The 15,364-nt window shown below is 40.8% G+C and overlaps 1 protein-coding gene across 2 annotated transcripts in view; it reads left to right on the top strand.

Moving 5' to 3' along the window:
• FNTB (farnesyltransferase, CAAX box, subunit beta) overlaps nt 1-15,073 on the top strand; it is a 29,678-nt gene extending 14,605 nt beyond the window's left edge. For both annotated transcript variants that reach the window (XM_034433846.3, XM_087883684.1), the window contains 8 exons: nt 1,966-2,112; nt 4,275-4,358; nt 5,428-5,514; nt 5,661-5,790; nt 7,618-7,750; nt 8,877-8,988; nt 10,402-10,516; nt 12,162-15,073. In XM_034433846.3, coding sequence (XP_034289737.1) covers nt 1,966-2,112; nt 4,275-4,358; nt 5,428-5,514; nt 5,661-5,790; nt 7,618-7,750; nt 8,877-8,988; nt 10,402-10,516; nt 12,162-12,269 — 916 coding nt within the window. In that variant the 3' untranslated portion in view covers nt 12,270-15,073. The remainder of the gene's footprint in view (nt 1-1,965; nt 2,113-4,274; nt 4,359-5,427; nt 5,515-5,660; nt 5,791-7,617; nt 7,751-8,876; nt 8,989-10,401; nt 10,517-12,161) is intronic.
• Nucleotides 15,074-15,364: the final 291 nt, after the last annotated feature.

Below are 15,364 nucleotides of genomic sequence, written 5' to 3'. Positions count from 1 at the left end.
CCAGTGAAAACAGAGCTCGGGAGGGCCGCACGCGCTCACCGCTTGCATGCATGCACTCACGCACTCCTTGCCACTCACACAGAACCATCCAATCTCTTCCCCTTACATGCTGGTCCAGAAAGGTTGGTAGCCTCTGCGCTAGCCCTTCCCAAAACCTGCCCTGGAGGGGTCCATCAATCATTTGGGACACATTTTGAGGGCCCTAGAGCTGCAGCGAGATGGGGGACATTTCCCCTCAGTGCTACTCACATGTTCAGTCCCATCACCATCGGAATCCTTTGGCAGTACTGTATACTGTATCTAAAACCCTGACACACAGGAAAACTGATAAGAACCATGAATTTAAAGGGTAAGGATGCTCTTGAGTTGATTTTGATTCCTGGAAACTGTAATCCCGTGGTTTCCTTGGCAGAGTTATGGAAGTGGTTTCCCACTGCCTTCTCTGGGATGCATTTTTCAGTTTTTCAATCTTTCGGTATCCCTGGAATCCTTAGGAAGGTTCCCCACCCACACAACTGGGTACAATTCAAGGTTAACCTGCTTAGCTTCCTAGACCATCCATGATTGACCAGCTACTGCAGCCTATCAAGGCTGCGACTGCATTTGGACAATAATTAAGCTAGTTTAATATGATGAGGATGAGTCACCTTGAGCTTTGGGCATATGTCTCATCTCTGTCCTTGTTTTAAAATAACTGCAACTTGTGTGGTCTGAATTCTAAATTATGGTTCATTTTAATTTCATGAACGCTGCTGAGAAATTGGTCTACTTTGACAAACTATAATTAAGGCAGTTTAATTCATAGGAGTATTATTTGTTGAAACCTGATTAGATCATAGCAAGTGATAAGGTTACTCTGAATAATTAAGGGAGAGAGTTCAGAAATCATATCTGACCAGAACAAAACCGTAGTGGAAATCATGCAGTTAGCTAAGTAATCTTGATGAGAGACAATCCTTGAGCAGGTATTTTAGTTCTTCAACCACTGTACATTTCTCATCTTGTAGGAGCGCAAGATTATTATTTTGCATTCCTTTTCCCTGCTTTCTTCTTTCTGCAGATCTTTCCCCTCCTGTAGAAGGCAAACATTTTATAGTTTGAAGGGAAACCAGAACGTTCCCCCGCCCCCTCCTGATGCACTCGGGCATCTTATCCTGCCTTTGATTTTCAGGAGCAACCGTAAAGCAACCATAAGCTGCATTGCCCAAGGGGTGTCTCCCTTGTGTTTTTTCAGATTTGATACAATCAATTGGAGATATACATTCTGTGTCAGTGGAATATAGTGGCATGGGAATGATGTTAAAATTTGTGCTAGAATAAAAGTTCTGGACTTTTTCCCCCTTAATTACTTTATGATGGAGATAACATGACAGGAGGGAGACATTTATTTATTTATTTATTTATTTATTTATTTATTTATTTATTTATTTATTCATTCATTCATTCATTCATTCATTCATTCATTCATTCATTCATTCATTCATTCATTCATTCATTTATTGGTTCGATTTATATGCTGCCCTTTTCCGGAGACTCAGGGCGGCTTACAATGCGTTAAGCAATAGCCTTCATACTTATGTATATACCTGCTTAGTAGGGCTTTCGCCCCCCCCCTAAGCAGGGTTCTTTTTTATACAAAGTCAGTTTATTGCCCCCACAATCTGGGTCCTCATTTTACCTACCTCGAAAGGATGGAAGGCTGAGTCAACCTTGAGCCTGGTGAGATTTGAACTTACAGTAATTGCAGCTGGTGGTGCTATTTAACAGTAATTGCAGGCAGCTGGTGCTATTTAACAGCACTTTAGTCTGCTGTGCCACCAAGGCTCTTGAAAAAGTCTTGAATAAAAGCTGTTTTCAGAAATGGGTGTACTGGAGAGAGTTTTAGCAAAACTGAACTATTGAGAAAACTTAGCATTTGCTGCTTGTTACAGACTAGTCTTGCCTTTGCCTTTCCTTGGTGTGTAGTGTGTGCCAGTTCCTTAGCCACTGTCAGAGCCCAAACGGAGGATTTGGAGGAGGACCAGGCCAACACCCACATCTTGCTCCAACGTATGCAGCTGTGAATGCTCTCTGTATTATTGGCACTGAAGAGGCATACAATGTTATCAACAGGTAAAATCATAGCTCAGAAAGGGATCCAAGGGATTGTTAGTTCCATTCATGATATAAGATGTCTACAATATCCCTAAGAGATACTACTATTCTCCCAGGCTTCCCTATTTCACTTAATGTAGAGGAAATGACAACTGATAAGTGAGCAAGAAACTATTTTCTTCTACAGACTTTGCCAACAGATGCTCTTTGGCAACTAGAGCCCATGTAGTGGTTGTATTCAGCCGGTTCGGACCAGTTCGGGTAAACCGGTAATGGTGACCATGGGTGGACCCGCCCTGGCGCTATGCTGTCCTTACTTTTTATCTAGGCCGCGCACATGTGTGCAACGTGCACACGCAAGCAAAGCCCATGTGCGGAAGGCCAGGCGCATGCGCAGAAAGCACATGCACGAAGCGAGCGTGCGCCCGTGTGGCGAACCAGTGGTAAAAATATGTCAAACCCACCTCTGAGCCCATCGTGTTGCTTTCATTACTGTTGTATTAGACTAGTGTTAGCCCAAATTGGCTCTTGAGACTTATAGGTTATGATGAACAGTGGGAAGCAAACCGAAAGCAGTGCCTGTCCACATTGTTTAGAATTACGTGTGTGTAGTCCCTACTGCAGGCAGATGCAGCACATTCAATAGCCTGGCCTGCTTTCTAACTGCAACATTCTGTTGCTTAATCTAAATCAGTTGAGAGTCAGAAATGTTAACATTTTTCACCAATTGCCAGAGATCAACTATCTGATATAGTAGGTTCACTTTTCTTGTAAAAAACCAGCAGAACCCCCAGATTTATGTGGTGCCATCATATGGCTGATCCATCACTGGATTCTTCCACTGTGTTTGTACAGTCTCCCCACAGTGGAGTTTAACAGATTGACAGGGGCCCTTATAGGTCATCTAGTCCAAACCCCTGCTCAAGCAGGAGACCCTACACCATTTCTGACCAGTGGCAGTGCAATCTTGTCTTGAAAGTCTCAAGTGATGAAGCTACCACAACTTCCAGAGGCAACTTCTGTTCCATTGGTTGATTGTTCTCACTGTCAGAAAGTTTGGAGAAGTATTGATAGGAGTATTTATTTACATGCACATTAAACAAACTAGTCAAAAACACGGTCATATTAGGAATAGTTGATCTTCAAGGTATAACTCTGAAAAGATACACATGGCACTGCTCAGAAAGGTATCAAACAATGCTCTCTAACACAAGTTGGAGAAAGGAAAAGAAATACAGATACGACCACATTTGAACCCAAAATTTCCATTACTAAGCAAGACCATTGTTAAGTGAGTTTTGCCCCATTTTACAATCTTTCTTGCCACAGTTGTTAAGTGAATTACTGCAGTTGTTAAGTTAGTAACACATTTAAGTGAATCTGGTTTTCCCATTAACTTTACTGAACAGAAGGTCCCAAAAAGTGATCCTCTGACCCCGGGATACTCCAACTGTCATAAATACATGTCAGTTGCCAAGTGTCAAATGTTGATCAGATGACCATGGGGATGTTGTAATTGTCATAAGTATAAAAAAGGGTCATAAGTCATTTTTTATGTGCTGTTGTAATTTCAATCAGTAAATGAGTAGTTGTAAGTTGAGAACTACCTGTAATTGTTCCTAATATCACAGTTGGGCCCTAAAATAAGTTAGACTGGGAATTGTAAGAAGAGAAAATATGTATGGAGTTAAATATGTAACCTGGGTTCTGAGATCATCCTCCAGGAATTCTGCAGGGGTTGGGTACAGCATCTCCCTTATTGCACTGGCCAGTTGCTTTGAATTCCAGTAGTAGGAGTCAATTTAGTGTTATGTGGCTTGATTTGGCCTTATGATATTTCATCTGACATCTGACCTGATTCAGTGCTGAGAATTGGTCTTTTTTGATACATAATACAACAAAGGGTATATGCAAAGATATAGCATTACAGCACATGGGGTGGTGGTAGTAAGAAGGCAACTATTGTGAAGCATCCAGGTGTTTTGGTGGAAATGAAAACTCTGGCAGTGATGATGAGGGCCCAAGATTCTTCAGAAAGAGCATGTTGTGGGGCGATTGCCATCAAAAAAGTGAAAAAGTTGTTGTAGAGATTCTGAACCATTTTTGCTACTTTGATTTTCTCCTAATTGGGATAAATATTCCTGAAGTTCCTCATCTTATCAGCTGCTTCTCACTTTCAGAGAGACACTTCTGGAATACCTGTATTCCCTGAAGCAGCCTGATGGCTCCTTCATCATGCACCTAGGAGGCGAAGTTGATGTCCGGTATGTCAAAAACTTACCATATATTGCTCTCTCAAAAAGCAAATCAGGAGCTATTGATTATTAGGTGGTTTCTCCTGAAGTGCATTTAACATTCTGCACAGGTTGGTAATGACACGGCTAGAGGTAAATAAGAGATTGAGGCCTTGGCTACTGCTCTACGGAAACATCCCTCAATAAGGGTCAACAAGGATGTCTTGCTGTGACTGTAATTCAGAGGAGTTCCATGCTGCTGTGAAAAAAACAACACTCATGCTCGGGTTTTGTTTTGGTATAGCAGATTGAAGAAAGAAAACACTTTTAAAACAGAATTGCGGTTTACACTATTCAGTGTGGGAAACCAATAAACAATTGCACATTTGTGTAAGACTACGACTTCTTTGGAATTTCCCTTCTCCTCCATGAGATTTTAAGGAAAAGATATAAGAGGGGTCTCTCTGTCTTAATATCAATAGCCACACAGTATGTTTTGTCATTATAAATATAAATTAAATTACCAGTTGGTTTAACTGAAGGGTAAATGTAAAGTCCAAATTTAGCTTTTGGTATAATTTCCATTCTGTTGTGCTTTTAAAAATGTGCCCAGTTGATGATGCTTTGCTGACAGAAGCCTTTTTCATTCAGCTGTTAGCAATATAGGAAGGAAGCCAATTGTTAATGATGCCCCTTCAACATATCCCCCCCCCCCCACCCCAGCTCTCTATTCTGAGAATCGGGGAACTTTTTCAGTTTAGAGTGGGAGGTTGCCCATAACACAGATGGGAACCTGCCAGCAATTGTCTCCTTCCTTGTGTTGATGATGTAAATCCTCTGTCAGCAGAGTTGCCATCTTTATCTACATCTCTCTCCTCCCCTCTACACAAAGCTGTTGCATGGAGGCTTTTTTGCGAGTGGAGGAATTACTAAAAGTTAATAGCCCCCTTCTTTTTATGATGCGTATTATTTTTCAATAGCATCCTGAGTGTGTTGTAGATAATACAGTGTAATATAGGATTTCTTGCTTACAACAGTAGAGCCATGTATATTCTTTCTCCACATATTGCTTTTAAATATTCTTTTATTTAAATCTTAGGAGTGCCTATTGTGCTGCATCCGTAGCTTCCCTTACCAACATTATTACACAGTCTCTCTTTGAAAAAACTGCGGAATGGATTGCAAGGTAAGAAACTCTTAATTAGCAATTTAACAGACTTAGGCTGTTCTAAGCTACCCAGAGGAGGAAAAGCAAAAAAACAAACACTAATCTTATTTTCTATCTTGGAAAAAGAATACAGTCTCTGCTTTTGTGTTTTAATTTTGAACTAGATGTCAGAACTGGGAGGGCGGGATCGGTGGCGTCCCCGGCATGGAAGCCCATGGAGGATACACGTTTTGTGGACTGGCAGCCTTGGTCATTCTCAAAAATGAACAAGTTTTGAATCTGAAAAGTTTATTAGTAAGTAACCATTTGTCAGATTCACTTATCTATTTCATGCTATTCAAAAAACAGAAATGAAATGCATCTGTATTACAGTTTCATAATTTTTATTAAAATGTTCTCAGATATAAAATAAGGTAATATATGTAATGCATGGAGATTCTCAGTCATCCATGGCCTTGGTTGTCCCAAAGGTGCTTTTTCAACAGGCAGCTGGACTTTCTGGTTTTTCTTTGAAGATGTTTTGCTTCTCATCCAAGAAGCTTCTTCAGCTCTGAGCTTCTTGGATGAGAAGCGAAACGTCTTCAAAGAAAAACCAGAAAGTCCAGTTGCCTCTTGAAAAAAAGCACCTTTGGGACAAAATAATCTAAACTAAAATTAAGGAAAAGAAGAAAAAAGTAAAGTGAAAAAGTGAGAAAAGTAAGGGAGAGAAAAGCAAACTGAAACAAGAAAATAAAAATATATAAAGGAGTGACTCCATATCTCCTTTACAGCAGTTACAAGTAAATCTGCATACTTCTCTCTTTAAAATTACATCATATTTCCCCATTATTCAACCCTTTTAAATTATGGCAAATCCATAAATCATCATTTGATTTTTTTAACCCATCCTTACTGTCCATTTCTCCATTGTGGGTATCTCACTGTTTTTTCATCTTTGTGCACATACCCTGTTTCCCCCAAAATAAGACATCCCCTGATAATAAGCCCAGTCAGGCTTTTGAGCGCATGGCAATAAGGCCAAGCGCTTATTTCAGAGTTCAAAAAAATATAAGACAGGGTCTTATTTTCGGGGAAACATGGTCCTAAGCCTGCTGCAGTCACCATATCCAAACCAGTCTTCCATAGGTCTTTTCTAATTGGCTGTTCATAAATCCAAGCCTGTATTGCAGTTTCAAAAATAAATGATGGGTCTAATTCATGATTAATGCATTGCTAATAGGCTTGTTTAACCGTAACCTGCTTTTATCTTCTTTGTAGTGTTCCTCTTTTATTGCTCACAAATCTAGTACTTGGATATTTCTGTCATATTACAAAATTGCATAACTGGGCTCTTCATTGTGTAAATATTTCTTCTGGATAAACCGTCGGCATTATTTCTTATGTCTCAAATCTCTGTCTAATCCATAACTTTGTAAAAATGCTTTACTAGTTTAGTACTGAAATTCTCAATCTCATTGCTTCAGAGCAATCCAATCGTCACCAGCCCAGCACTAGGCTGTGATGATAGGATCTGTATTCAGCATATCATCATAGAAAATTGCTTTAGCAACGATGTGTGAATTTCATGTCAGCATTTCAGTTAAAAATTTTATACACAACTTTTGGTATTTATTTAGTACTGCCAATTTTACTTCACTCAGTTTCATGAAGGCTCTGAGCACCTTTCCAAACTTAACAACTATTATTCTAGATATATATTATTGTATTATTAAAAATAAAAAATGGAAAGAATAACAAAACATATCACAGCACTAAAAGTAATAATAGTGAATTTTCCTGTCCATTATCACTCTGAGGAAAACCAGTCATATCCATTACTGGGTGGAGAATATTTGCAACACCATCATTTCTTTGCTGGATAGCAACTCTACCATGTTGTAATGGTGTTAAATAAAATTATTTTTAGTATGTCAATTGAGCAATCTAATTTTTTGTTCCGTTCTTTCAATTTAATAACTAAGGGTGGCCACCTGGATACATTATTGCAATAAGGCTGTATTAAACTAAAGGGGAAATAAAAACATGCAAATGTCTGTGAGTCTCTAAGTTGGGTCTATTGTGTGTAACAGCTTCTCTGATTGTTGTGAGCAAGAGTGATGATTGCTTTGCTTTCTCTGCCAGCACTGGGTTACAAGCCGTCAGATGCGTTTTGAAGGAGGGTTTCAGGGTCGTTGTAACAAGCTGGTGGATGGCTGCTACTCATTCTGGCAGGCTGGTTTACTGCCTCTCCTACATCGAGCTTTGCATGCCAAAGGTAATTTTGAACTTCGAAATGTTACCCATGCTTTCCCCACTGGGCACAGTTTCTTGACACTGATTTTTGGAGTAAACAAGTATGCTGGAGTTCAGTGAAAGCTCAAGAACGAGGAACACAGAATAATCTTAGCTTTTGCATTCTGATTTTGTAGCAACTGGGAAATACTCTTCTTTCAATTTAGGAATAAGGCTAGGAAGCATGTAATGCAACAGACCGCTGACAGGCAAAAGGTTAGAAATACATGAAAAATGTCATGTCTGAGGATAAGTAAAATACATTTTTAGTTCTGTCTCTTTTCCAACCTGTCTCTTGCTCAATACTCATTTGGGTCTAATTATTTCCTTAGCAACTGGATCCTCCAGTTGTCTTGCAGCACAGCATACGACTGGTGGATGATCTATTGAGTACCTATAATTGGAAAGACTAGTGGACAAAAGCAGCAGCTGCCAACAACTGCTAGAAACTTAGTTCTTGCCTGCAGAGTCTCCTTAAAGTTCAGTAGAGTAAAATAGAAAAACCTAGGAGGCTCCATCTTGATTATGATTAAGTGAGCCACACTTGCTACAACTGACCCTTATGAGTGTGCCATGAGGACATTCTCAACCTGGTGTTTTTTTGTTTTTTTTTTTAAATTTGATTTATATGCCGCCCTTCTCCAAAGACTCAGGGCGGCTTACAATGTGCTCAGCAATAGCCTTCATCCTTTTGTATATTTATACAAAGTCAGCTTATTGCCCCCACAAACTGGGTCCTCATTTGGTGTATTCCTTGTGTTGGGCTACAGCTCCAAGCCTGGCTGGGCACGATGAATGCTGGAGTCCATCTGAATAGCTTTACCCAACCTGTCTTCCAAAACGGTTTTGACTCCCAAAAATCTCAGCAATGGCTACGTTGGCTAGGAAAAAACTAAGGAGCTGAACTTAAAAATCTTGGATAGTGTCCAGGTTTGGGAAGAGTGAATCTAGACAATAATAAGAGAGGAAATTAGTTCTCCAATAGGATCATGCTATAGAACTAAACTTGAATCAAGTACCTTCCTTTTGTATATTCCCATTAGCATGGTGTGCAGGAACTATTTTCAACCGTTTTTCTTAAGTTTTTATTGATGTGATGTTTCTCTTAGGTGATCCTGCTCTCAGTATGACACACTGGATGTTTGACCAACAAGCTCTTCAAGAATATATCTTGTTATGTTGCCAATGTCCTGCAGGAGGTCTTTTGGACAAGCCAGGAAAGTGAGTAGTACTGCGCGATTTCTTGACAGGCATCTTCCTTGCTATTGGAAATGATAAATTTGGGATTATCAAAAGTCCTGATCGGATGGTACTCAAAAGCCCTTTGCATAATAGAGATGCATTAAAATGACAGGCAGAGAAGGCGATTTGGAGAGCTAGAGTTAGGGAGGAACTAGCATCATAATCGGAATTGGGGAATCTGGGGAAACGGCATCGAAACATCCAACTTCCACATTTTTTTCTCAAAAGCAACAGAATTCAGCAATCCATTTCATTAAGTTATCTTAAATTGCCATAATCTGCTTAATTAACTTGACAAGAGAAACAGCTTATCCCAAACTTATTGGCAACCCCATTTAACTGAACCAAACTTTAAAGCCCCTTCCCACTTGCCTTTTGTTCCATTGTGAAGATAAATGTAGCCAAATTAATATATGCATTGGCGGCCAGACAAAAACTTGAGAAATGAAAGCTAGAGACTCTGAGGAGATGGAATTTGATCATCACCCTCCAGATCTTTCTGCCTTTCTTTGGGATGTCCATTGATTGAATGTGAGGTACAGGTACTCCTCAAGAATCCTTAGAATAGTTCATTTAGTGACCAAAGTTACAACGGCATTGAAAAAAGTGACTTATGACTGTTTTTCACAGTTACAACCTTTCCAGCATCCCCATGATCATGTGATCAAAATTCAGACGATTGGCAACTGGTTCATATTTATGACCATTGCTGTGTCCCAAGATAATGTGATCACCTTTTGCAACCTTTCTGACAAGCAAAGTCAATGGGAAACCCAGATTCACATAACAACTGGGCTGCTAACTTATCAACTGCAGTGGTTCACTTAACAACTGAGGCAAGAAAGGTCGTAAAATGGGGCAAAATTCACTTAACAAATTTCTGACTTAATAACAGAAATGTTAGTCTCAATTGTGGCTGTAAGTCGGGGACTACCTATATTCAAGGTGAGACTAAGGGCCTGTACCCAGCTTGAGACTTATTCTAGCTAGATTTTGCCTGTTGGTTTGATTTTCTACATATTCTAAACCTAATTTCAAGAGCCATGGTGGCGCAGTGGTTAGAATGCAGTACTGCAGCCTAATTTTGCTGTCTGCTGGCTGCCTGCAGTTCGACAGTTCGAATCTCACCAGGCTCAAAGTTGACTCAGCCTTTCAGCTTTCCATTTCCAAGGTGGGTAAAATGAGGACCCAGATTGTTTGGTGGGGTGGGGCAATATCCTGATTCTGTAAACCACTTAGAGAGGGCTGTAAAGCAGTGTGAAGTGGTATATAAGTCAAAGTGCTAGTGCTATTGCTAATTTCAAAAATGAACTCTATATAAAAGCATGCATGTCTAGCATAAAAACCACTTGAGTTTCTGTTACCTCAACCTTGTGTGTGATTCCCCTCCAGGTCTCGAGATTTTTACCATACATGCTACTGCCTGAGTGGGTTGTCGATAGCACAGCATTTTGGCAGTGGAGATCTTTTACATGAAGTTGTGCTAGGAGTGCCAGAGAACCGCCTGGTAAGTTTCATCTAAACGGGATTTGGCACATAGATTTAGTTAATTTAGTTTACTTTATTGTCATTGCACCTCGCATAACGAAATTAAACACCATCTTCACTGTACATTATACACACATCCTTTACATTCTATACAATTGAAATTGAAAACCCAATATGCAATATACTGTAGAATTCAATATAGTTACTGCCCTGGGATAGAAGCTGTTTTTCAGCTTATTTGTCCTTGTTTTTATTATCCTGTACCGTCTGCCAGATGGTAATAGTTCAAAAAAAGGGTGCCCAGGATGAGATGGATCTTTAAGAATGTTTTGAATTTTCTTAAGGCAGTGAGAGTTACAAAGCTCTTCCAAAGAAGGGAGAGGGCAACCAATGATCCTCTGGGCAATGATCTTACCCCTCTGGAGTGCTATCCTATCTGCCACTGTGCCATTGGCAAACCACACACAGGTGCAGTAAGTTAAAATACTCTCTATGGTGCAGCAGTAGACGGTCACCAGCAGGTCACCAGCAGTGTTTCATTCAGTTGTTGTTTCCTGAGAAGTGTCGGTTAGTATGACCAGCACTGCAATGTGAGTGCCCCAGGTCAGGTCCTCTTTTATGATAACACCAGTGGTGAGTTTCAAAATTTTTTACTACCGGTTCTGTGGGCATGGCTTGGTGGGCGTGGCATGGCATGGCCTGGCTTGGCTTGGTGGGCGTGGCAGGGGAAGGATACTGTAAAATGTCCATTCCCACCCCACTCCAGGGGAAGCTTACTGCAAAATCCCCATTTCCTCCCGATCAGCTGGGACTTGGGAGGCAGAGGGTGGGGCAATCAGAATTTTTACTACCGGTTCTCTGAACTACTCAAAATTTCCGCTACCGGTTCTCCAGAACTGGTCAGAACCTGCTGAAACCCACCTCTGGCTAACACCCAGAAACTTAAAACTGGCCACTTGCTCCAGTCGGTCTCCATTGATAACCAAGGGCTGGATGTCTGATCTATTCCTTCTATAGTCCACTATAAACTCCTTGGTCTTATTGGACCAAGTTATTGTCTCCACACCACAAAAGCAACCGGTCCACCTCATCTCAATAGGCAGACTCATCTCCCCCCCCCCCCCCAGAAATGAACCTGCGGCCATTTATTTAACAATTACTCGAAGTTACAATACGGAAAAAAGTTTCTTACAGTTGGTCCTCATACTTATTATCACAGTGGCCCATGGCCACATGATCATGATCTGGGTGCTTAACAACAACTAGCTCACATTTACATGTTTGCAGCATCCTGGGGTGACATAATTGCCATTTGTGACTTTCCCTGGAGGTTCCCAACAAACAAAGCCAAATAATGGAAATCAGATTCACTTAAAGACCATAGCAAAAAAAAAAAGATCATAAACTGGATCGCCCTTGCTTAACGACTGCCTCGCTTAGTGATAGAAGTTCTGAACTCAATTGTGATGTAAGTCAAGGACTCCCTGGAGCTCCGTGGTCAAGATTTTATCAAGCAAAATGAAATGCATCTGCTGACTGAATGTCATATAACATTTAAATGTCCAAATTTGGCTTCTTCTTTTTTTGGGGGGGGTTAGAGAACTGCCAACAGCCAGCAGAATTGCAGTTAATTCTTTTTTTTCCTTTCCTTCATTCCCAAACAGCAGCCAACGCATCCTGTCTACAACATCTCCCCTGGCAAAGTGATGCAAGCTGTGATGCACTTCCTGAAAAAGCCAATTCCAAGTAGAGAAGAGACTTTTACTAACTGAGCCTTTTCGCTGCCCTTAGAGAGACTCTGCAGTGTGTACTGTCCTAATGGTCGGCGCAATAACGCTGCATATCGTCTTGGCTGATGTGGGACTTGAGCCATGAAGCTAACTTCCTCGGGCTCTACTTTGTGTGTGCGTGTCTGTCTTTTGAGAGAGCTTTGCTAGTCATACCAAAAATATACCAGTTTTTTTAGAACGGAATAGCTGATTGGCTGTGTGATGGTGTATGGTTGGTCATGCTGGGTGCTCAACTTAGGCAGGAAGCTCTCTCATTAAGGAGCAGCTTTGTTTTTGAAACAATGCAGCATGTTACTATCGTAAGCATCTGGCAAAGCAGCTCTGTTGTTTCATTTGCACTATGCTAAGCATCATGGGGGTGGGAGGAATGGGAGGGTGGTGCAGCTTCATCATCAGCTGCATACTGGCTTGGCCAGAGATGGTACATTGATCTCCTGCTCTGGCAGGCAGTTTCTTCATCTGGCTATTTACATTCCCTGAGGAATTCTAAACATTTCGAGCCAGGAGATTAGTTTCCCAGGTTTTGGATACGTCACGAGAAAGAAAACCAAGCTAAATGGTGTATGCATATCTTCACTATGTAGTTCTGTATCACATGTTGGAGCACGCTGGGAAAGTGTGGTCTTGAACATTGGTACTAAGAGGTCTCTTTCTGCCTAGAGCAAAAAGAGGCAGATACGAATGCTTCTGCAAGATTTTATTTCCCTTGCAAATTGCTTGTCCGGGGATGGGATTGATAATACAATGATGTTTATGCATTTTATAAGATATATACAGTATATATAAATATATCTATACAGTAAATTCAGAAAGTATTCAAACCTCCTTCACTTTTGTCAGTTTTGTTATGCTACCATCTGATTCTACAGTTGTTGAAATCCATTTTTTCCACATTAACCTACACTTGGTATCGCATATTGAGGTGAAAACAGAATTTTAGAAACGTCTGTAAATTTATTAAAAAGAAAAAAAAACTGAAATGTCACATTGGCATAAGTATTCAGACCCTTTGCAACAACACTTGAAATTTCTCCCATTTCTCTTGATCATTGCTGACATGTTTCTACACCTTGATTAGAATCTACCTGTGGTAAATGAAATTGATCGGACATGATTTGCAAGGCACACACCTCTCTATAGAAGGCCTCACAGCTGAGGCATACTGTAGCAGAGCAAAAGCCATGAGGTCAAAGGAACTGCCTGTAGAGCAGGGGTGAAATCCAGCAGGTTCTGACAGGTTCTGGAGAACCGGTAGCGGAAATTTTGTGTAGTTCAGAGAACCGGCAAATACCACCTCTGGCTGGCCCCAGAGTGGGGTGGGAATGGGGATTTTGCAGTATCCTTCCCACAGGAATGGGGAGGGAATAAGGATTTTGCACCATCCTTCCCCTGAAGTGGGGTGGGAATGGAGATTTTGCAGTATCCTTCCCCTGGTGTGGGGTGGGAATGGAGATTTTGCAGTATCCTTCCCCTGCCACACCCACCAAGACACACCCACAGAACCGGTAGTAAAAAAATGTGGATTTCACTACTGCTGTAGAGCTCAGACAAGGATTATTGCAAGGCTACAATAAAATTTCTGCTGCACTGAAGGTTCCTAAGACAAAATGGCCTCCATAATTCTCAAATGGAAGAAGTGTGGCACAACCAGGACGCTTCCAGGAGTTGGTTGCTGGTCAAACTGAGCAATTAGGGGAGAAGGGACTTAGTAATAGAGGTGACCAAGAACCTGATAGTTACTCTGAGCTCTAGAGATCCTCTGTGGAGATGGGACAGAGTTCCAAGACAACGATTACTGCAGTCTTCCACCGATTTGGGCTTTATAGCAGTGCCTAGATGGAAGCCTCTCCTCAGTGCAAAACACATGAAAGCCCACTTCAAGTTCATAAAAAAGCACCTGAAGGACTCTCAGATTGTGAGGAACAAGATTCTCGTCGTCTGATGAAACCAAGATTGAACTGTTTGGCCTCAATTCTAAATGTTATGTCTGGAGGAAACCAGGCACCACTCATCACCTGCCCAATATCATCCCAACAGTGAAGCATGGTGTCAGCAGCATCATGCTGTGGGGGTGTTTTTCAGCAGCAGGGACTGAGAGACTGGTCAGGATTGAGGGAAAGCTGAATGGAGCAAAGTACAGGGATATCCTCAATAAAAACCTGTCCCACCACATTCGGGACCTCAGACTGGGCCAAAGGTTCACTTTCCAACATGACAACGATTCTAAGCACACAGTCAAGACAACATAGGAGTGGCTTAGGGACAACTCTGAATGTTCTAGAGTGGCCCAGCCAAAGCCCTGACATGAACCCTATTGAACATCTCTGGAGGGACCTGAAAATGGCTGTCCACTGACAGTCACCATCCAACCTGACTGAGCTTGAGAGGATTTGCAAGGAAGAATGGCAGAAAATCCCCCAATCCAAGTGTGCAAAGCTTGTTGCGTCATAGCCAAAAAGACTCAAGGCTGTAATTTCTGCCAAAGGTGCTTCAACAAAGCACCGAGTGAAGGTCTGAATACTTATGCCAATGTGATATTTCCGTTTTTTTCTTTTTAATAAATTTACAGACATTTCTAAAATTCTGTTTTCACTTTGTCATGGGGTACTGAATGTAGATTAATGAGGAAAAAAATGAATTTCAACAACTCTACAATCAGGCTGCACCATAACAAAATTGACAAAAGTGAAGGGGGTCTGAATACTTTCTGAATGTACTGTATATACACTAATTGCTTTCTTATTACTTGTACAGTTGTGACTGTTAATAAAATTCTTCACAGAAAATGTGTTTTAATTCAGAGGGCTGCCTGAAAACCCCTTTAGTGCTGGGCTACACATTAAGAAATAATTACATTTAGTCTTCTTGATGTTGTATTTTTGTCCTGCGTGGTAAGAATAGGCATCAGGGAATATTCCACCTATATTAAAATAATATCACTTCATATGTCATTGGAACTTTCAGTCATCTTACCTGCATTCTAGGTTAAATTGCATTATATATATATATATATTTCCTAGTGCCTCCCATTGGACTTTTGCAAATGAATTTCCAAATGATTAAGTAATTCTTAACTT

The sequence above is a fragment of the Pantherophis guttatus genome, chromosome 1, assembly GCF_059756535.1.
Source record: "Pantherophis guttatus breed Tessera chromosome 1, ASM5975653v1, whole genome shotgun sequence".
Taxonomy (NCBI): domain Eukaryota; kingdom Metazoa; phylum Chordata; class Lepidosauria; order Squamata; family Colubridae; genus Pantherophis; species Pantherophis guttatus.
The sequence above is the reverse complement of the archived record's forward strand: the minus strand, read 5'-3'. Positions and strand labels throughout refer to the sequence as shown.